This window comes from Arachis hypogaea, chromosome 9, assembly GCF_003086295.3.
Source record: "Arachis hypogaea cultivar Tifrunner chromosome 9, arahy.Tifrunner.gnm2.J5K5, whole genome shotgun sequence".
Lineage (NCBI taxonomy): Eukaryota > Viridiplantae > Streptophyta > Magnoliopsida > Fabales > Fabaceae > Arachis > Arachis hypogaea.
The window spans coordinates 209,714-229,652 of NC_092044.1; the positions used below are offsets into that span (position 1 = coordinate 209,714).

The 19,939-nt window shown below is 31.7% G+C and overlaps 3 protein-coding genes across 6 annotated transcripts; 2 read left to right on the forward strand and 1 right to left on the reverse strand.

The window, feature by feature from the left end:
• Positions 1-330: 330 nt before the first annotated feature.
• On the reverse strand, positions 331-3,923 carry LOC112709675 (GATA transcription factor 28). Of its 4 annotated transcripts, none has more exons than XM_025761570.2 (8): positions 3,565-3,923; positions 2,795-3,136; positions 2,254-2,340; positions 2,043-2,176; positions 1,387-1,515; positions 1,068-1,173; positions 803-871; positions 331-698 (listed from the first exon to the last, which is right to left on the reverse strand). In XM_025761570.2, the coding sequence occupies exons 2-8, from the start codon at positions 3,113-3,115 to the stop codon at positions 633-635; spliced, it is 912 nt and encodes a 303-aa protein (XP_025617355.1). In that variant the 5' UTR covers positions 3,116-3,136; positions 3,565-3,923; the 3' UTR covers positions 331-632. The 4 variants fall into 4 exon arrangements, with proteins under 4 accessions (XP_025617355.1, XP_025617353.1, XP_072058320.1 ...); XM_025761568.2 differs by having other exon boundaries at positions 2,043-2,179; positions 3,565-3,912; XM_072202219.1 differs by having other exon boundaries at positions 2,795-3,126; positions 3,565-3,909.
• A 2,051-nt stretch (positions 3,924-5,974) lies between these two features.
• On the forward strand, positions 5,975-12,005 carry LOC112709676 (mannosyl-oligosaccharide 1,2-alpha-mannosidase MNS1). Its single transcript, XM_025761572.3, has 14 exons — positions 5,975-6,625; positions 7,345-7,392; positions 7,757-7,945; positions 8,173-8,285; positions 8,785-8,850; positions 8,973-9,144; positions 9,668-9,757; positions 9,966-10,090; positions 10,205-10,270; positions 10,567-10,675; positions 10,759-10,857; positions 10,953-11,033; positions 11,114-11,284; positions 11,397-12,005. The coding sequence occupies exons 1-14, from the start codon at positions 6,464-6,466 to the stop codon at positions 11,634-11,636; spliced, it is 1,731 nt and encodes a 576-aa protein (XP_025617357.1). The 5' UTR covers positions 5,975-6,463; the 3' UTR covers positions 11,637-12,005.
• Positions 12,006-12,624: 619 nt separating this feature from the next.
• LOC112709677 (metal tolerance protein C4) lies at positions 12,625-16,570 on the forward strand. The gene is made up of 13 exons (XM_025761573.3): positions 12,625-13,148; positions 13,229-13,283; positions 13,561-13,693; positions 13,765-13,820; positions 14,135-14,249; positions 14,435-14,492; positions 14,583-14,701; positions 15,211-15,330; positions 15,432-15,533; positions 15,618-15,690; positions 15,780-15,847; positions 16,097-16,157; positions 16,271-16,570. The coding sequence occupies exons 1-13, from the start codon at positions 12,905-12,907 to the stop codon at positions 16,393-16,395; spliced, it is 1,329 nt and encodes a 442-aa protein (XP_025617358.1). The 5' UTR covers positions 12,625-12,904; the 3' UTR covers positions 16,396-16,570.
• Positions 16,571-19,939: the final 3,369 nt, after the last annotated feature.

A 19,939-nucleotide genomic window follows, 5' to 3' on the forward strand; every position in this document is an offset into this window, starting at 1 on the left:
TATTAAGGACTTATTATTCAATTAATATATTAATGTAAGTTATAATTTAATCCAAAGTGCCTAATAATTTTTCTTGTGCGAAATATGCTTAATTTGGCAAAAATATGTTTTCCTCATTTCACAATAACAACGTTTAAAATATGTTTCATTTCAAACACATTCATGCAAAATACTATTTAATCACCAAGGCACTAAGACATTAGGAAATTGTACCTTTTGCGTATTCAAGCAAGTATTTCCACTTTTGCCTAATATTAGAAATAATAAAAAATTTTATTTATTTAAATAAAAAAAACATAAAACAAAAATTGCAAATCAGAACGCACATCCTAACAAAACACAATTACTACTCGTTAGTACAACACAGCATAAAGGGAGTGCATTGGTATTTGGTAATTGTTCAGCCCCCGGAATAAATCAAAATCCTAATCCTAAAATAAAAGGCCAAGAATACATGACAATTTAGCAATACATTGATAGAAAAACCACCAAAAAAAAAAAAATACATGATGCTCCTATGAGCATTTTCCAACCAAAATAAAAAGGACTAATAATTCTCATCTTCTCATCTTAAAGCAAACACTCTTCTCACCCTTATTCCATGAAAATGGGACCAAAATATAGAAGGCCTGTCATGAAGAATCCTCAACATCAGCTGCCACTGTTTGTACCATCTGATTGGCCTCAAAATCTTTATTCTGAAAAAAATGTTTAAATAAAGGGAAAAGATTAAGTTTATGTAAGAAGAAGAGTATGAATCATTATAGTAAATATAGTGAGTGCATGGGTTCCAAGTTCCAACCTCATTCTTGTTTAACTGAGAATTATGTCCAGCCATGGACGCGGCTCTCGATAGGTCCCTAAGAGTTCCCTATGGTTCAGAAAATGCATATCAACATATCAACAATGAAATCAAAATTAGTATATTGCAAAGAATATAATTGAAGGAAATCAACCACAGTTGTTTAACTTTCTAGTTTTAAGATATTAATGTTCACTTGTAGAATAGAATTGAGAAAATAAAAAGAAAGAAACAAACTTAAGGTATAAATATGAATGTCATTCACCTTATTTGCCCACATAAGTCCACAAGCATTGCAGAGTGTTCTTGGCCCTTCAGGTCCACGTCGCATCATCGGTGTGCACTTCTCACTAATGCCGCAGTGCCGACAACTGACATATTTTCGAAAATATGGAAAGATGGACTTAAAACTTATCAAATGGACTGAACTCATGATTTTCATTTTGAGCCATAAAATCCACACCATATAATCATTATCATTACAACAAGAAAGCCATTTTCCACATGGTGGGGTTGGCAACATCTAGAATAGAAATTCAATTTCTTTTTTACCCTCTTGTTCTCAAATATACCGGTGGACTTACACGATATCTTGTTGAGATCCATTGTTATCTGATGACCAGCTTTCATTTGCCCCCCAGTTTGCTGCACCTGATGCAGATTCATCATGATTGGGCTTAGAAGATGTAAACTGACCTTTATTTCTTTGCATCCTACAAAAGTCACTTGTCTTGTAAGCTACTACTGGTGCAAACATAACAAAATAATATTGCCAGTAGGGACATGGATTCGAGTATATGTTTAATTATATGATCAAGTAAGTAGACAGAAGGATATACAGAATCTTATATCCTATATTTACTATAATATTACATTTCACTAAGAAAGCTAGAGTTTTGGGTGAGTGTACATATCTATCAAGCTCCCATAAATGAGAAAATACTGAAAACAACAAAATAAAGCAAGCAGAATGGAATGTCGATTTGGGACAATTTAGAAACTCACTCGGAAAATAAAAATATAAGAGATCCTGCAAATGTATGATAATGATGACAAAGTTATTACATGAAATTTGAGATGAATGCAGGCTCTTGAAGGAACTTACCAATGTGTTCTGTTTCCACAGTTTAATGTTATTAACAACATAAAGCATGTAGAAACATAAATTGAGTATAATAATTATCAAGCTACATCTTGGTACAAATATTCCAAGCAAGGTTTATGATAGTAAGCATCATACCTTAATGCTACTTCTTTACGAACAGTATAGCGAATTTTTTTGTCAAAATTTCTTTCTTTCCTTTTTTCACGAAATCTTAGCAATGAGGCTAATCTTTGAGGGACGCTGAACTTTTGTGGAGTACCAGTAAATCCCTGCTGAAATACTTCATGAGCCATATATTTGACAACCAAAAGACTATCGATCAAAATTAACGACATAAAGGTAGTACCTGGTTACTTTGGTGGGGCAATATTGGCATGGCAGGCATAGTTGGAGGTACTTCACGGCCTCCCAATAGTAGTAGTACAGCTTGAACCTAAGAATGCATCCTAAGATTATCAGAATTGTTTTCTTCTATGGATCAAACTACATACAGGCAGTAGTCCACAATTTTACCGAAAATAGATCACTATTTGCCATGGACAGAAAAGAAAGGAAAAACCAAAGTACAAAAACCTAGGCAAATATAATAAATTTGTACATATAGTGACCCAAAAAACTAAAAATTCTGTACACTGTGCTGCCCCTACTGAACTTCCTTAGAGCAATATTAGCCAAATAAACAGCTCAGGATCCACAAAGTAGGCACAAATTTTTCTACTTGATCATGACAAGAATTATACACCATGTATCTTAGGAACTAGTATTTGGTATTTACTAACAAAGAAAGCATGTCAAACAAAGCTCAAATCATGCATCCTAGACTAAACATTAGGAGTAGTGCCATGTCAATGCAGAATGTAAAAAGCAACTCGGATAAGTTCATGCACCTTTTCCGGCGACACAGAGTCAAATACATAAACTTGGCCCTGAAAAGACAATGTAAGTTGATCCCCAACATCACCCCCTTGATCGATCATCGCCGTGTGATTCTCAGGCAGGTTTCCATGATTAGAAGGGATTTCACCTTCAACACTCTCACTTCCACCGCAGTTAGTATCATCACCATTATTCTGATCATCTTCCATCCCATTCCCGTTACTCATATGATGCAATCCATGATGCTCGTGTTCTTGCACGTATGGCACATGCATAGGATGCTGTCCCTCACTCAAGTGTATCCGAGAATCACCCCCATGAATACCATCCATGGCACAAAAAGCTAAAACCACCTTCAAAAATTGCAAAAGGATTACTTAGGCATAAAGGCAGGCAAAGAAAACAAAACCAATGGTAACAAAAAAGGGAACCAAAGTATGGACCATGGAGAGCTTGAAATTAGTCCTGCAAACCAAGCTACTCATACATACAATCAGGAAATTGTATTGACATAACTACAAAAGCATCATCATCATAGTGAAGGAAATTGTGTAAATCATAATATTTCTACCCAGTTAAAGTCAATTAAACTGTTGTAACTTCAGCTGAGTTTTTAGCTAAAAGTACAATCTTTTAACACCAAACAATAATCAGATAAACACCAAACACTATTTGAGCACCTCATAAATTCAATCAAACAATCCATAAGAGATTTCCTTGAATTGAACAAAAGGGTATTATAAAAAACAAAACTTTTTCGGTATTAGGGGAAGGGACCAACAGTTGAGGCAGTTGGTAGAGAGTGAGTTGATCCGCACAAGAGCCCAGAATCAAAACAGAAACCTTCTTCAAGCTTCGAAATTTGAAGTAGTGGAAAAAAAGGGGTCGGATTTGAGGTTCGGGACAAGGAAGGAAGTGAAGAAAGAAGATGATGATGATGAAGAGAGAGCAACTCTTGTATTATGAATTGGAAAGGTTATGTTTTGATGCTTTGGTTTGTGTGGGTTTGGAAGAGATGATGAGATCAGGAGAGGGACAAGGAGACAGTGCTTTGTTGCAAGTCAAAAAAATTTCACAAACCCAAAAAAAATTTCATCATTAATGTTATGTGAATGAGTGAATCTGTAACTTCATGTCCCCACACCACCCTGCTAATAATGCTCATTTTTTATTTTTAATTTAATTCACCTTTTCTTTGTGTATTTTTCAATTTAATCTTAACGTATGCTATGTATTTATCCTTGGTACCTTTTTTTCCTTGTTCTCACGTGGATCAGGCACTTATTTTCATGTATGGTACCATGTACGTGGTAAAATTAAAATTAAAATTTTAAATTATTTTTTATAATTAATTTGAATTAAGAAATTAAGAATTCCATTCACTAAAAATAATTACATTTATTAGGTTAAGGATTTTTGCAAACTATAATTTTGAATTAGAGTATATTTGAACCTGAGTTTAGGAATGTAGAGCAAGAAATATGAAGCTGTTCATCCTCGAATTTTAGAGTATTTATTTTTGTTGGTGAAAGTGTAATTACATGAATTCCATGCTTAATTAATTTTGGATCTAAGGAAGGAGTTTAAAAAAGTTTTATACGATTATCTAATTATATTATCTTATACTGTGTTTAAAAATTAGTTATTTTTAGTGTGACTAATTATTTATATAAAATTATTTTATAAAAAAATCAAGGATCAGTATTTTTATTAAAATTTAATTAGTATTTAATTATTAGAAAAAAAACGTGTAATTTTACACTATTAAATATAATCTTATATAATTAAAATTATTATTAATATAATTAATAACTATAAATCACAAAATATATTGATTTTTTAATACTACTATTATTTTATATTAATAATGTATAAAAATTAAATTTAAAAAATAAATAACTTATATATATGTATGTATTATAAGTAGAATTTAGAGAGATATTTGAATTTGAATAAAATTAGAATTTATACACTTTGTAGAATGTAAATGTAATCATTTTAACAGATAAAAATGGTATATGAACTTGTTTAGAGTGAAAAAAATTGCTTACATATGTTGAGGGATTGCTTATGTCAAAAACTTCAATTTTGCTTTCTCTCTCTGAGTTTCATTCATCTGTCAAGGTTTTGTGAAGACCAAAAAAATGTTTTCTTAACAAAAACTTTGGATATCTTACATCTTCAATTTCCTCCTATGTAGCAGAGACCCACTCTTTCTAAGTTAACTCCAAAACTGCCAACTAACTTAACGAAATTTCTTTATTTAGAAATTAGAAATCCTCTAGGAGCTTTAAGTTGGATCTTTTTTACTTGTTATTTCTAACAAATGTATGGCAACCCAACAAAATTATTCATTGTATGGTGTAGAAGTAAATTTAATTAATTCATTCCTTATGTACATAATTATTTATTTTCATTTTATGTTTTAATGTTATATGAAAATTAAGATGATTAGCTATATTTACATAATTCATATTAAATATGAACATTATAAGATTGATTTAAGTTAGTCGAATGATTAATTCACTTGATCAATAGTAAATCTGCTTTAAATAAATTAATTTTTAATTTGTCACGTTAAAAGATGCTTTAAAAAAACGAAAGCATTAAAAAGATCTTTTATGATTCAATATTTTTTTTTACTAAATATTAGTAAATTACTCTTTGGATACTATTCCTGATGAGCAAGAAGTGTTTTGGTTATTTTTGTTTTAGAATAATAATCTACACTTATATTTACAGAAATTTATATATAAAATGTATAAAATTTATATTTATATTTATCATAGCTTATACGAATTAATATAATTTGCATTTATAATTTTTAGAATTTGTATACATAAATTAATAAAATATATTTGATAAAAATAATTTAATATTTATAATGCACTATTAGTAAAATAATGACCAAAATTGTTGGCATTTAAAAATTTCTCTTTATTAAAATAAGAATAAATTTTATGAATAGTTTGAAGGACAACCAAATGTTTGGTCCTTAAAAACGAATTTAGATTTTTTAAATTTTAAAATTTTATTTTAAAAGATAAAATATAATTTTTTATTATTTATTTTATAAATAAGATAAAAAAATATAAAAAAATATTTTATAATGAGAGAATACATTTTATCCTCCAAAAAATAAAAACTCAAAATTTAAATTTAAAGAAAAAACAGTTGTGAATGGTGAAAGTAGAATAGGGTTTTTGTGGGAAGAAAAATTGACTTGGAAGTTGGAAGAGAGTTTGATGGGACCCATATCCATATGGTTGATCAGCTTGACCAATGCCCCCATTCAATTCGAGTCTTCCCCTTTCCCCTCTTGACCTCTTCTCATCAGATTCTTCACACTTCACTTTGCAATTCCATATTTTAGCTCAATTTTCGTTTTTTATTAATTAAATAAATTTGGGTAGCAGGCAGCATCATCATCATCTTTGTTCTTATTGTTAGCTTCACCAATTACATTTTCAGTTACTGTATTTTATTATTAATTAATATATTATTACAAAGAAGAAGAAGAAGAATAGATAAACCCTTAAAGCTCCTTTCTTTTTTCTCTGCGATTCGCACTTCACAACCGCAAAGGACAACAACAAAAGCGTGAATTTCAAGGAAGAAAAGCTTTTGGAGTTAAAGTCCAAAACTTTGTTTAGATCTTTGGTTGTTCGGGGTGGTTGGGAATGGCGAGAGCTAGCAGATCAGTGACGAGTAGCGGAAAGTGGAAGTATTGCAACCCTGCCTATTACCTGAAGCGACCAAAGCGTTTGGCTGTGCTCTTCATCGTTTTTGTTTGTGCCTCTTTGATTGTTTGGGATCGTCAAACTCTAGTCAGAGAGCACGAGGTACTCTACTTTTTTGGATTAGAAACATCCCTTATTTCCTTAATTTTGGCAACTAACTTGTTTTCGGATGAATGGATCTGATATGGATTATTTTTGGTAGCAGTTGTGGAAATTCAGTAGACTTCATTTATGACTTTATGCTATAATCCATGTTAGCTGAAAGGTTGGTGCCATAAAGGCTTGTTTGTTTGTTAATAATGGTGGTTTGGGATTCAGTAGACATGATTTAGGATCTGATGCTATGGGATTGTTTGATTCATGTATCCTATCTCAGACCCACTTTGTGGAAGTTGACTTGTTATTGTTTGGTGTGTTGGAATTCTGTGGAAGTTGACTAGTGTGAATGTTGATTGATTTGTGAAGATAGGCAGTATAGTTGGGGCATTTCATATTTGGAAAAGTGGAAGGGTAGGTCTGTTATGGCAAAGTTCAGACATGGGTGAGAATAAGGCTTTTATTAGGTTATATATTCTCTTTCATTTATATGGAACTACTGTTTTTCATTCCTGCTAAATAACCAAGTTTGCTACTAGGTTGAAACTTGAGAATGCTGTAATTAGAGGTGGGCACAACTAGGATGGTTCATTCATGTAGATGATTTTGAAGTGGAACTTTGTTTTCATTTCCTATTCAAATTTCTTTTTAAGGGAAGCTGAAATCCTTTTGGTTTTTGCGTAAGTTCATTTTGCAGCCATTATTAATTGTTCTGTGAAATGCAGGTAGAAGTTGAGGAGTTACGGAAAGAAATTACTGATATGCAAAATCGGGTAAGAAGATGTAAAGCGCCTAATTTTTTGTACATTTGTTTTAGTCTTTAGTTCACTAAAAAGACTCATTGTATGTTGCAATTCACAAGAAACAAACACAAATAACAAAATGACCAGATATGTTTCGTGTTGTCCGCATCAATCCTGCATCAAACTGATTGAATCCATAGTTTAAATTCTCATTCTACATTCAATCTCATATAAAGCTAAATCCTCATCTTTTGATATTAATTACACTTTTTTTGGGTCTGTTTGTATACAGCACAGGTTTCTTATTCGGTTAATATATTATTTTGTCATGAGAAATATTTTTCAATTCTAATAATATGCTATTTCGGGGAGTAAGCAATTGGTCTTGTTTCAGTTGGAAGTGCTAAGTAATGCCCATGGTGGTAAAGTTGGGGAAGTTGCCTTAAGGAGGAAAACTACCAAGTCTAGTAAAGAGGTCGTAGATGATCCAGTTGACATGGAGAGAAGAGAAAAAGTAAAAGAAGCTATGCTTCATGCTTGGGGATCTTATGAGAAGTATGCATGGGGCCAAGATGAACTTCAGGTATTTTTTTTTCCCAGATTAGAAGTATGTTAATTATGTATGAACAATCAACTTTAAAGCTTTTGGTCTAAAGTTGGTAGTTCAGCTTCTTTCTTTTGAATATGACACTATTTTGGTGTTTTTTGCAGTGCCTGATTTTGTTTACTATGTTTTACTGCAATGCAAAAAAGTTATTTTTTCTTTAAATTTGAATATTTTATAACTATTTCCCCCCTTGGTGATGCCAGCCTCAGTCAAAGAGTGGTATCAACAGTTTTGGAGGTCTTGGGGCAACTTTAATAGATTCACTTGATACACTATACATCATGGGTCTTGATCAACAGTTTCAAAAAGCCCGAGAGTGAGTGTAGCTTTACTCTGTACATGAGCATGTTATAGTTACCATAGCAATTCTTTTTTCCCTTGCTTTAATCACATCTCTATATTTGTTTGGAATTAATAGGGGCTAACTTGTATAACAAGTTATATATGGGGGAAAAAAATAATCTGCATCTAGGGTGGAAATTTCTTTTATTTTATTTTCTGTTTTCCTCTCTTCAATTTGTTGCTCTCCTAGAGGCACATTCCATGGTGATGGTGTCTTAACTAGTAGTTTTTTATGTCGGTATATATATCTATACATATAGTTCTTTTTAACTTTGCGCCGTAGTCCCCGTCAAAATAAAAAATTGTTCTTTTTAACTATATTCCTGAAATCTTCCTGAATTTATATGTGGAATTTCTTAGATTTGTTTCAATTGTTTGCTATGCTACTCTGTTTTATTTTTTATTTTTATGGTTTTGGTTATGCTTTATTGTATTCGTTGTCATATTAACTTATTCAGACATTATTCCGATAGTTGGGTTGCAAACACTTTGGACTTCAACAAGGATTATGAAGCAAGCGTTTTTGAGACAACCATAAGGTAGTTTCATATGTTTGGTTTACTTTGCAATTAAAAGTTCATTCCCCATTTCAAAAACTCAGTTTCTGTAACTAAAAATTGTGTTCATTTTTTCCGGGGGGACTATTTCCACTAAAATCCAGAGTAGTAGGAGGCCTTCTTAGTGCATATGATCTTTCGGGGGACAAAGTTTTCCTCGACAAGGCTAAAGATATAGCTGACAGATTGCTTCCTGCTTGGGATACAGCTACCGGAATTCCTTATAACATCATCAACTTATCACACGGACGTGCACACAATCCTAGTTGGACCGGCGTAAGTACCACAATTCTACATATGTCATTCTTAACGATATACAATTGGGGTATTACATTTGTGGATTGTATTCCTTCATTATAACTACCTTCCATTGTTTTAAATTTTATTACTAGATGGCTTCATGGGTCTATAGTCCTTGATCTTAACTTCTAAGGTTGGGTACTGAGGTTAAAAGCCATTTTCAAAGTTTCATAGTCATTTTTGGTGTGAAATTGACTGCTAGTCTGATGAAATTGGATATGCTATTTAGGATTAGAATCGTGTTAGATTAGGTTTCAACTTAAGCGAAGGCTTTTTTATTTATTTATTTATTTATTTTGATATCCTTATGTAATTCTTCATAAAAAAAAGAAAAGAAAAAGACAAGTAAAATGTTTTAGACGCAATAAGGATTTTGTAAACAAGTGCTCTAGTGCACTATTTGACTTTCGGGCCTGTGTTAGTTTTTAATTCCTAGCTGTTTTTTTACAAGTCAATATTATTAGTGTCTCCAATTGCCTTTTGTCTTCATTTTTCGCAGGGTGACAGTATTTTGGCAGATTCTGGCACCGAACAACTAGAATTCATTGCTCTATCTCAAAGGACTGGGGACTCAAAGTATCAGCAGAAGGTTTTTAACTGATTCTATGTTTCTTCATTTCCTTAATGTGAAACAAAAGGGTGGGTGTATCAACATTTTTGTTGGTAAAAATCAGATATATTCACCTACGTGATATTTGAGCATGGATAAAGGCCTCAGTAATATACTTAAGGCTGTGATTTGTATGTTACCTGTTCTTCTGGCAGTGCACTGATTGGTCGGCACCCTACTTTTTCAGGTTGAGAACGTAATAACACTACTTAATAAAACTTTTCCTGATGATGGGTTACTTCCTATCTACATCAATCCTCACAGTGGAAGGGCTGGATACTCTCCCGTCACGTTTGGTGCCATGGGTGATAGGTATTAACACTCTTTTGCATGAGATGAGCACAGAAAAATTCTGTGTATTGTTAACTTTTTTGACTCGTCTTGCTGTATATTTATTTATTTGGTGTGCATCATATCTCATTGCAGTTTTTATGAATACCTCCTCAAAGTTTGGATACAGGGGAATAAAACTTCAGCTGTAAAACTTTATAGGTGAGAATAATGCCCCTACTTTATTACATATTTTCACGTTTGGGCTGAACTGTTAATTGATATGGGTTCAGGCTGAAATCCATTTGTTATTGCAATGGTTGTTGAGATGGAATTTTGTTTGGATTTTTAATTCCTTGATTTATGAAAGAATCTTTCAGATGCCAATCTTTAAAGTTATATAGTTGAAGACATTTCAGATTTCATGTTTATATTAAGTTGGATTTTTTAGGGTTTAATGATTTAGAAGTTTAAATGTTTCGTAACTGATTATTTTTCCCCTCGAATTGGTAAAACAGAGAAATGTGGGAGAAATCAATGAAAGGTCTGTTAAGTTTGGTTAGGAGATCAACACCGTCTTCTTTTACTTATCTATGTGAGAAGAATGGAGGATATCTCTCAGACAAAGTATGATATTGAATCAAAATACTGGGATTGTCGCACTTAGTATTTTTTATAACATGATTTCATTCGCCCGAGTATATCTGCAGATGGATGAACTAGCATGCTTTGCTCCAGGGATGGTTGCTTTGGGATCATTTGGTTATGGCGCTGAAGACTCTCAGAAGTTCCTGTCCCTAGCAGAAGAGGTATATTTTATTTGCAACTTTTTTAGTTTTTGGTTCTTTGCAAATGGTTTTGTGATTTCCAGTGGAGTCTGATTACATCTTATTTTCTTTGCAAGCTTGCTTGGACATGCTATAACTTCTATCAATCGACCCCAACAAAATTGGCTGGAGAGAACTATTTCTTTCATGATGACCAGGTTAGTTGTTAATTATTCGTGCACTTATGACGTGCGATTTGAAAATTCGGAGTGATCTGAAATTTATGTTTGAATTTAAGGACATGAGTGTGGGTACGTCATGGAATATACTGAGGCCGGAGACAGTCGAGTCACTCTTTTACCTCTGGCGTCTAACTGGCAATAAGACATACCAGGAATGGGGTTGGAATATATTTCAAGCTTTTGAGAAGAACTCGCGCATAGAGTCGGGCTACGTTGGACTGAAGGATGTAAGCACACCTCAAGTTCATGTTTGATCAAGTGTTTTGCATTCGCATTTTAGCGTTTGATAATGCATATATCCATGGCAGCTACTCATATTCTACAGTTGTCACTTCTCAGGTGAATAGCGGCGTGAAAGACAACATGATGCAAAGCTTCTTCCTTGCGGAGACACTGAAGTATCTTTATCTTCTGTTTTCGCCTCCGACAGTCATCCCATTAGATCAATGGGTGTTCAATACGGAGGCGCACCCTCTGCGGATTGTGCAAAGGAACGAAGGGGGGTCTGTTGGGAACTCAAATGAGAAGCAAAAGCCTTCTTTTAGAATAGGTGGCAGGAAAGAAGGAAGGTCAGGTTAGATCTCTCCATATTTGTCTCTACCATTGCCGGAGACCACCCCATTTTGCCGGGATTCGAGAAACGCAGTTTGATCCCTTTATAGAGAGCTTAGAAGATGCTGCTGGCATTTCCTCAATTGAGTGGGAAGGGGTTCATTCTGCTTAGCAGGTGGGATGTTATATTATATATAGGAAATCAAAACGTTTTATTCTTGAAAATTTATGAAGGAATAGGTTGTTCCTTCATTTGTGTGGAGCCAAAAATATTCACAAGCATAAATTGCTGAGTTTTATGTATTTGAGGCATAACTTTTATACTCACATTTGCTAGTGTAGACAGTTCCTTTCGCAGTTTTGCCAAATGCCAATGTCTTCTTCTTTGGTTGGACAGTGTTAAGACAATGAAATATTTTTAACATTTTACTTTCAAATCAGATAATTAAGTGAAATAATTATATAGTCAATGGAGGCTCAGAGATACGGTAACAATAGCATGATCAAATTAACTTGAGGTCGAGAGTTCCAAACAAAATTAATATATTTAAATTTTTTTGAATTGAAAAATTGAAAGCTGTCTTAGTCTTGTTTGGGCAACATTATCTTGATAAAAAAAGATTTTTTTTTTATTTTTTAGTGTGTTTGGCAAATTTTTAATAGTAAAAATAAAAGTACCAGAAAAAAAATTTTTTTTGAGAAGCTGTAATTTATATTTTTTTTAAAAGATTTTTTTTGAAAAAAAATGTTTTTCATATAATAAATAGATAAAAAAGTACTTTTATATTATTATATCCAAACATAATTGATAAATAAAAAAAATTTTTTACATAAGATATTCAAACATAAAATTAATTATTTTTACTTTTTTATAAGATCTTTTAAAAAATAGATAATTTAAAAAAAGATTTTTTTTTAAATTCATCCAAAGAAGTCCAAATAATGGGCTCGAATTGTCTTAGTTGACTTTTACTGAACATTATATAAATTTAGTTCAGCTTGACCGAAAAATAAAAAAATAATTTAGATAAAAGAAAATCATGTTGAGTGTATGATAATAGTGGAGAGTATATTCTCTTAATTCAATAAATCTATAAGCTTGAGAGTGTGAGCTGAGAAAACTGAAAAGTGGGATTGGTGCAAGTTGCAACAGTAACATTTTTCTCCGAATAATGGAGGAATATTCATTCATTCCGCACCATTCTTCGTAATCTTCTTCTTCACTCTTCACTTTCAGTCTTCAAACTTGTTCACCAGAAATCAAATCCCTAATATTCATCAATTGTATTGTATTAATGCGAATATCATATTACTACCTTGCTCGCTCTCGTCTTCTTCTTCGCCACTCTTTCATTCTCAACCAACAACCTCCTTCACTTCCTTCTTCGCACCCTCCAAACACCAAATCCTATTCTTCTAAGAACCTTCTAGAAGGCTTCTCTCCCGCACCACCTCTCACCTCCCGCCGCTTCTTCTTGCTCCTCTTCGATCCTCAACGCCACAACCGCCACTCCAATTATAACTATACCTCACACTGCAGTACGTTCCTTTTTCTCCCCCCTTCAATTCTCACTCTTTACTATTATTTCGTAAATATTGCTTCTTTTTTTTTTTTGAAGGTGTCTTCACAAGGGCAAAGCAAGCTAAGAATATTGAAATCAACGATCGACACAGGTTTTTTTTTTCTCTTTAATCGGAAATTTTGGTATTTTTGCTTTTGCGTTAGTTAGCAACTTAGCATTGTCATTATTGTTATTAATATTGTTTTTTCCTAAGTATATATATATCAGACCAATTTGGAAACTGACTTAGCATGGTGGAGTGTTGTGTGTGTTATCATGGATATCATTTCTCTCTGTTGCTACTTAATTTGATATCTCAAGATAGTGCTGCCATTTGTCCCATTTACTTTCACCTGATTCCTTTTTTTTTTTCCTCTTTATTATTCTAGTGTACGAGCTGTGACAACTGCACTGTGGTGTAACTTTCTTGTTTTCTCTCTCAAGTTTGGAGTGTATTTTGCTACCTCTAGCCATGTTATGTTGGCTGAAGTTGTGCATTCGGTCGCCGATTTTGCAAACCAGGTATATACATGTTTATGTTTGTCATTGATAGAGACTCTTGACTGCAGAGAACTAATAGAATTATTTTGTAGGCGCTGCTTGCTTATGGTCTATCTAGCTCAAGGCGTGCGCCAGATGCTATCCATCCGTGAGTTGAATACTATTGATTGCATTTATCAACCATCCTCTTACCTTTTTCTTGTCTACACTATAAGAAATGAATCCATGTGATTTATGATTTAAGGACTATTATACATGTAATGGATGAAAGCATGGATAGCTATTGAATCGGACATCAATGAACTGTGCTCTATTACGAACTGCAAAATTTAAAATGACTCAGTATATCAAAATTTATTATCCTATCAATTTCAATTTTTGGGATGAATTGTGGCATGGCTCTTGTGATTGCGTGAGTTTGGTTTTATCGTGTGAATGTGATAATGCTGTTCAATTCTACAGTTATGGCTATTCCAAGGAAAGATTTGTTTGGTCTTTGATATCTGCTGTTGGTATCTTTTGTCTTGGTTCTGGTGCCACAGTTGTTCATGGTGTTCAGAACTTGTGGACTTCACAGGTATTTAACCAAAAAAGACTTTTGAAATGACAATTTTTGACATCTGTCGATCACAAATTGTTAATTTTTTTCCTATGTGAATTTTTCTCTTTATTTGGTTTATTAATTTAGCTGGCCCCACTTAGTGGAATAAGGCTTTTTTTTGTTGTATTTAATTTACTGACTATCGAGAGTTTCCTTTTCAGCCCCCTGAGAACATGCAATATGCAGTTTTGGTCATATGTGGTTCATTTATCATTGAAGGTACTGCTACTACCTCATTTTAACCTGGTGCTGTCTGTTATCCGTCATATATTCATCGCTTCCCTTCTTTCGATGGGCTTTTTATGTTAGGTGCCTCACTTATTGTTGCCATACAAGCTGTAAAGAAAGGTGCAGCCGCCGAGGGAATGAGACTAAGAGATTATGTTTGGCGTGGCCATGATCCTACATCTGTTGCAGTAATGACCGAGGTAGCTTATTGCACTAACTTATTTGGTCCTGAAGCATGTTTTTTACTGGGTTTAAACAAGAATTGGTTTATACATAAGTGAGTGAATCTAAAAAATTTACAAATAAGGGCTTTGAATAACATGCACTACTTATCACTCATTATGATTTTGGCTATGTTTTTCCTCAGCAACAGTTATTCAAAGCTTTCCACATTCTTCTGCTATTTAAAGCTATGCACATTATTCAGTTGAATGGAACTTCAACATGTATGCTACCGTTGGTAAAAAAGACATGTTGTAGTAGTTTTTAAGCATTAAAACAAGAATGTAGAAAGGTGAAAAGAAAACTTTTGTTAAGATTGTTTTAGTTATTCTTCCTTCCGGTAGGCTATGCAACTTGAATATATTCTTAGTTCGTAAAACTCCTTTAGTAGTGAAATTAATATTCTTAGTTCCTAAAACTCCTTTAGTAGTGAATTAATATTCTCTCTGTTAGCTTGTTCTTATAAACGGTAGCAAAATATATGCAGGATGGTGCTGCTGTGACAGGCCTTCTTATTGCTGGGGCATCATTGATTGCAGTGAATGTCACTGGAAATGCTATTTATGATCCCATAGGCTCAATCGTAGTTGGCAACTTACTTGGCATGGTAAAGAGGCTCAGTAGGCAGTAATTTCTCTGCCATCTGATGTAAGAGACACGGATCTGAAATCTATTTTCACATGATTTTATGCTGAATTGACCATGCAGGTAGCCATATTTCTTATCCAGAGAAATCGACATGCTTTAATTGGCAGAGCTATGGATGACCATGATATGGAGAAAGTGCTTCGATTTTTGAAAAATGATCCGGTACAAGCATTCTAGATTCTACTCAAATTGCATAACAAAAGCCTTTGTATAAATCATTTGACTTAGGTGGCTTTTGTGCATTAGGTTGTAGATGCTCTCTATGATTGCAAAAGCGAAGTTATTGGGCCAGGATTCTTCAGATTTAAGGCAGAAATAGGTTGCCCATCATATCATTGTTGTTCTTGGTTTCCATTCAGTTTATGAGTGCTGTTGGAACAATTAATTCTGATGATGGTTTTGAAACAGATTTTAATGGAGTTATGGTGGTGCAAAATTATCTGACAAGGACAGGACGTGAAGAGTGGGCTAAACAGGTTGATTCTCATCTACATAAAATGCTCAAACAAATCTGATAATATGCTGTATTTTGTATTGTACTTCATATTATTATTATCATCATCTACAAGAAATCATGTGGTATGGCAGGGACCCATAAAGAAAAAAAAAGTTACCTTACTCTGTTTGTATGACAGCTCAGAACCTTAGCTAACTTTCATAATGACCAAATTTATTTAATACTGCTTGCTGGTTTCAAGTTATCAACAACTATACTATATTTACAGTTTCGCGAAGCTGCAAAAAAGGCTGATGATGCCGCCCTAATGAAGATTATGTCAAATTATGGTATGCAGTAGTTAACTTGATCATTACAGATATATAAATGCTGATTGAGAAATATAAATGCTGATTGAGAAATAATAATTATCTTATATACTTATAAGTGAGAGTTGTGGCAGGTGAGGAAGTAGTTACAGCATTAGGAAGTGAAGTGGATAGGTTGGAGAAGGAGATCCAAAATCTTGTCCCCGGTATTCGGCATGTTGATATTGAAGCACACAATCCAACAGATGCGACCTTGTAGACTAGATATTCTCAGTAACACATAATTTTTTGTCACCATCCACTTCACATTCTTTTTATGTAATTGAAGCTTTATTTATGAATGATTAGATTTGTCATTTTTCAGTATATGATTCATGAGCCCTTTCAGGCATTGTTTCCAAATGAAATACCAAATATGCCCCAAGTTGAGCTGAGTTCTCTTTGTAGATTGATTAATGAAGCAACAGATACCTATGTTTTCGCATGTCCTTTCACTTATATAAAGATGTTTTTACATAAAGATAATAATTAAATAGTTTAATTAGATATATAAAAATATTTAATAATTTTTAATTATCATTTTTATATGAAGACATTTCCGCGTGATTCATTCTCTTTTAATATCAAATGAACATCTCATTAATATATATCCAACTTCCATTTTGTGCCCCACCAGTGTTCAACCCACGCATGCTGGATTCTCTGAAGTCTCAACTTTATTCTTTTTAATTAAAATGTCTCGTATAAAAGTTAAGTTGAATATACACTAATTAAATATATATGAAGTCAGTGAGACACCAATGGTCCCGAGTCAATGTTAATGAATGGATTTAATAAAACAAAGCATTAGGGATCAACACGTAGCTGGATACTTTTCATGTCCAGACAAAAAGCTTTTTGGTGAGACAAAAGAAAGGCTAATCAGTGACTTTAACTGGAAAATTATGGATCACAAAGAAATGAGAGTGAAATGTTAAGGATCACTGAACTGATTTGGCTCATTCAAATGGTCAAAATCTATTCTATATATGGAAACTCACGTCAAGGGACCACATCACTAACTCAATAAATAGCACTATATTGCACCGTCCACGCACGTTTTATAACTCACTTGATTTTTTATCCAAAAGAAAAACACAAGAACACCGTTTTTATAATCATTTTCTTTTAAGCATACTTTTTAACAACGAGAAACTCGAGAGCCACCCAATTCCGGTCGTTAGATTTCATAACGTGTGCCTATTTTGAACAGAAGTGACATATAATACAGGAAGAATTTCAAATGTATCGGAATATCAATATTTCAATTGTTTTAATCGTTGATTTAAATTATAAAAAATTATATAATATATATTAATTAAAATTGGAATACTGGTATTTTCAGTACACTTAAAATTTTTTCTATAATATAATACAAAATAAAACGGATGAAGTAATTAAATTATCCTGTTCTTATATCTATGCAAACAATAGTTTATAGACTTTGTAATTTGTATTGTTTGTCTTATTTGGAAGTTTTTTAAGAAACATGGGTTTATTGATTTTAATTACTAATTAATGATATTTATAAATTGTTATCTTGTATTGTATCTTTACAAATGTGGCCTAAAATAATATAAATAAAGTAGCAATTACATGGAAGACAATGTTTTTTGTAATTTCCATGAGGAAGTTTAGATAGAGCACGCTTTATGTAAGCTACGTAGAAAGATAGAATTGGTCGGTTGATAATGTACATTAACATGTGAAGCAAACTTGATCTTGTTTTCATTACTTCGGAAGATAAAATTATTCAATTCATAATAATTTTTATATATCTCATCAAACTTGATCTTGTTTATTTTCATTATATTTTGTTTTCACTTGAGCTTTAATTTATCTGGTTCGAGAGAAGCGATGAAAAGAAAATAGAGGCGAGAGAAGAATTTACTTCCCTCTAACAAAACAAAATTTTAAAGATAATGGTTTAATATAATATACTTTCTGTAATACCATAAAATTTAAATTATATTCTTAATCTTTTGATTAAAATATTATATGATGAACCATCATTCCACATCCTTGATATATATTCATTATTCATGTTCGAATCACATTTTAAAGTCATAGCTAAATAAATTTTACACGTGGCCACTGATATAGTGCGATGTTTATGACTTGAAAAAGAAACTTAGTCACTATAAATAATAAAATCATCTATTAGGTGTATATTAAAATTCACCATCAAAATAAAATATATATTAATATATAAAATATATATTAAAAATAAATTAAATTATATATATATATATATATTTGTCCGGTGATTAATTTTAATAACTAATTTTAGCGTACAAATAATATTTTGTAAAACCATTATTTGTGTTTTTTATTTATCAGCCAAAATATGCGCCACTGATTGTTTGAGGGAAAAAGCTATTCAAAGTTCAAACCATTATAAAGTCCAATAGCTCTTTTTAAAATAATTATGGCTTATTTGTTTATACTTTTAAGACTAAATCTTTTTTTTATAAAAAAATTATTATATATTTTTTAAGGTATTTGCTTTTTTTAAAAAAAAATAAGAAGTAGAAAATAAACAATGACGTTTTTTGAAAATAGGTAAGAACATGCTTTTGCAAAAACAACTCAACAGAAAGAAAATCTACAAAAATATTAAGACTATAAATTTATCTCATATTTTTTAAAAAGTTAAATATCTAAATTTAGAAAATATAAATCCCAACTATTATACAAATTCTTGTGAGATTTTTCTATTGCACATTATTTGCACTATCCTAAAAATGAGATTAAATTATAGTGTGATTATTATTTATTAGATCTAAAAGTTTAATTTATTTTACAATAAAAATGTCACTAGTCATATACACACATGCATGTATCACGTATATATATATAACATACTAGCATTAAAATATCATTAAAAATAATATAATTGTTATATTCTATTACAAATTTATATTTACAATTTTTAAATATTTTATTTTGTATTCTTAGCAGTTTTTTATTTAATCAATAAAACCTTTGTGTAAATCATTGTGCCTTAGTCACCAAAAAAAAAAAATAATTGTGCCTTAATAATGCCCCATTTTCTTGGTCATTGCAACGTGTTTTGGGTCGAAATGTCAGCAATGTCTGAAAACAATTAGACATAGAGAGATTCTTCAGTGTCTATAAAATTTTTGTTTAAATTATTTAAAAATAGAGATAGAGAATAATAAAATTTATTTTTTTAATTTTTAAATTATATATCTAAAATTTAAGTAATACAGAAAACACCTTAGACATATTAGTCAATTATGTGACTATATACAGGAGCATTTCATAAAAATAAAATATATATACAAAGTAGGAATATTTACGGGTATAGATGGATAATTCAATCTGTTTAAAAACTGACTTGATCTGATTTGATCATATTAGTTTTAAATCTGATTGGTAATTAAGTATAATCAAATCAGATCTGACCAAATATAATTTTAATTGGTTCGGGTATTGTTCTGTAATCGAAAAATCTAAACGAACTTGATTACTCAATTAATTTAATATTATATATATATAAATTTATCTCCTAACTCTTAAAATATTTTAAATTATGATGGTTATTTAAGTTTAAATCGATCATATTAATATTATTATTATTATTTAGATTATTTTTTATTTTTAAAAATTTTTAAAATTTATTTTTAATTGAATATCTAATTATCTAAAGTGATCCAATATGAATTTCATTGATTTAAAATTTGTTTAAGTTCACTCACTAAAACCACAAATTCAAATCAATTAAAATTTATGTCTAATTC

Excerpts from the sequence above, each read along its gene's own strand:
- LOC112709675 (XM_025761568.2), bottom strand. The coding sequence starts at position 3,115 with ATGGATGGTATTCATGGGGGTGATTCTCGGATACACTTGAGTGAGGGA. Across the intron at positions 2,341-2,794 it reads ACTCTGTGTCGCCGGAAAAG|GTTCAAGCTGTACTACTACT; the intron begins GTGCATGAACTT and ends ATGCATTCTTAG. Across the intron at positions 2,180-2,253 it reads TGCCCCACCAAAGTAACCAG|CAGGGATTTACTGGTACTCC; the intron begins GTACTACCTTTA and ends GAAGTATTTCAG.
- LOC112709676 (XM_025761572.3), top strand. The coding sequence starts at position 6,464 with ATGGCGAGAGCTAGCAGATCAGTGACGAGTAGCGGAAAGTGGAAGTAT. Across the intron at positions 7,946-8,172 it reads GGGGCCAAGATGAACTTCAG|CCTCAGTCAAAGAGTGGTAT; the intron begins GTATTTTTTTTT and ends TGGTGATGCCAG. Across the intron at positions 11,034-11,113 it reads ATTTCTTTCATGATGACCAG|GACATGAGTGTGGGTACGTC; the intron begins GTTAGTTGTTAA and ends TTTGAATTTAAG.
- LOC112709677 (XM_025761573.3), top strand. The coding sequence starts at position 12,905 with ATGCGAATATCATATTACTACCTTGCTCGCTCTCGTCTTCTTCTTCGC. Across the intron at positions 14,702-15,210 it reads CTGTTGCAGTAATGACCGAG|GATGGTGCTGCTGTGACAGG; the intron begins GTAGCTTATTGC and ends AAATATATGCAG. Across the intron at positions 15,331-15,431 it reads TTGGCAACTTACTTGGCATG|GTAGCCATATTTCTTATCCA; the intron begins GTAAAGAGGCTC and ends TTGACCATGCAG.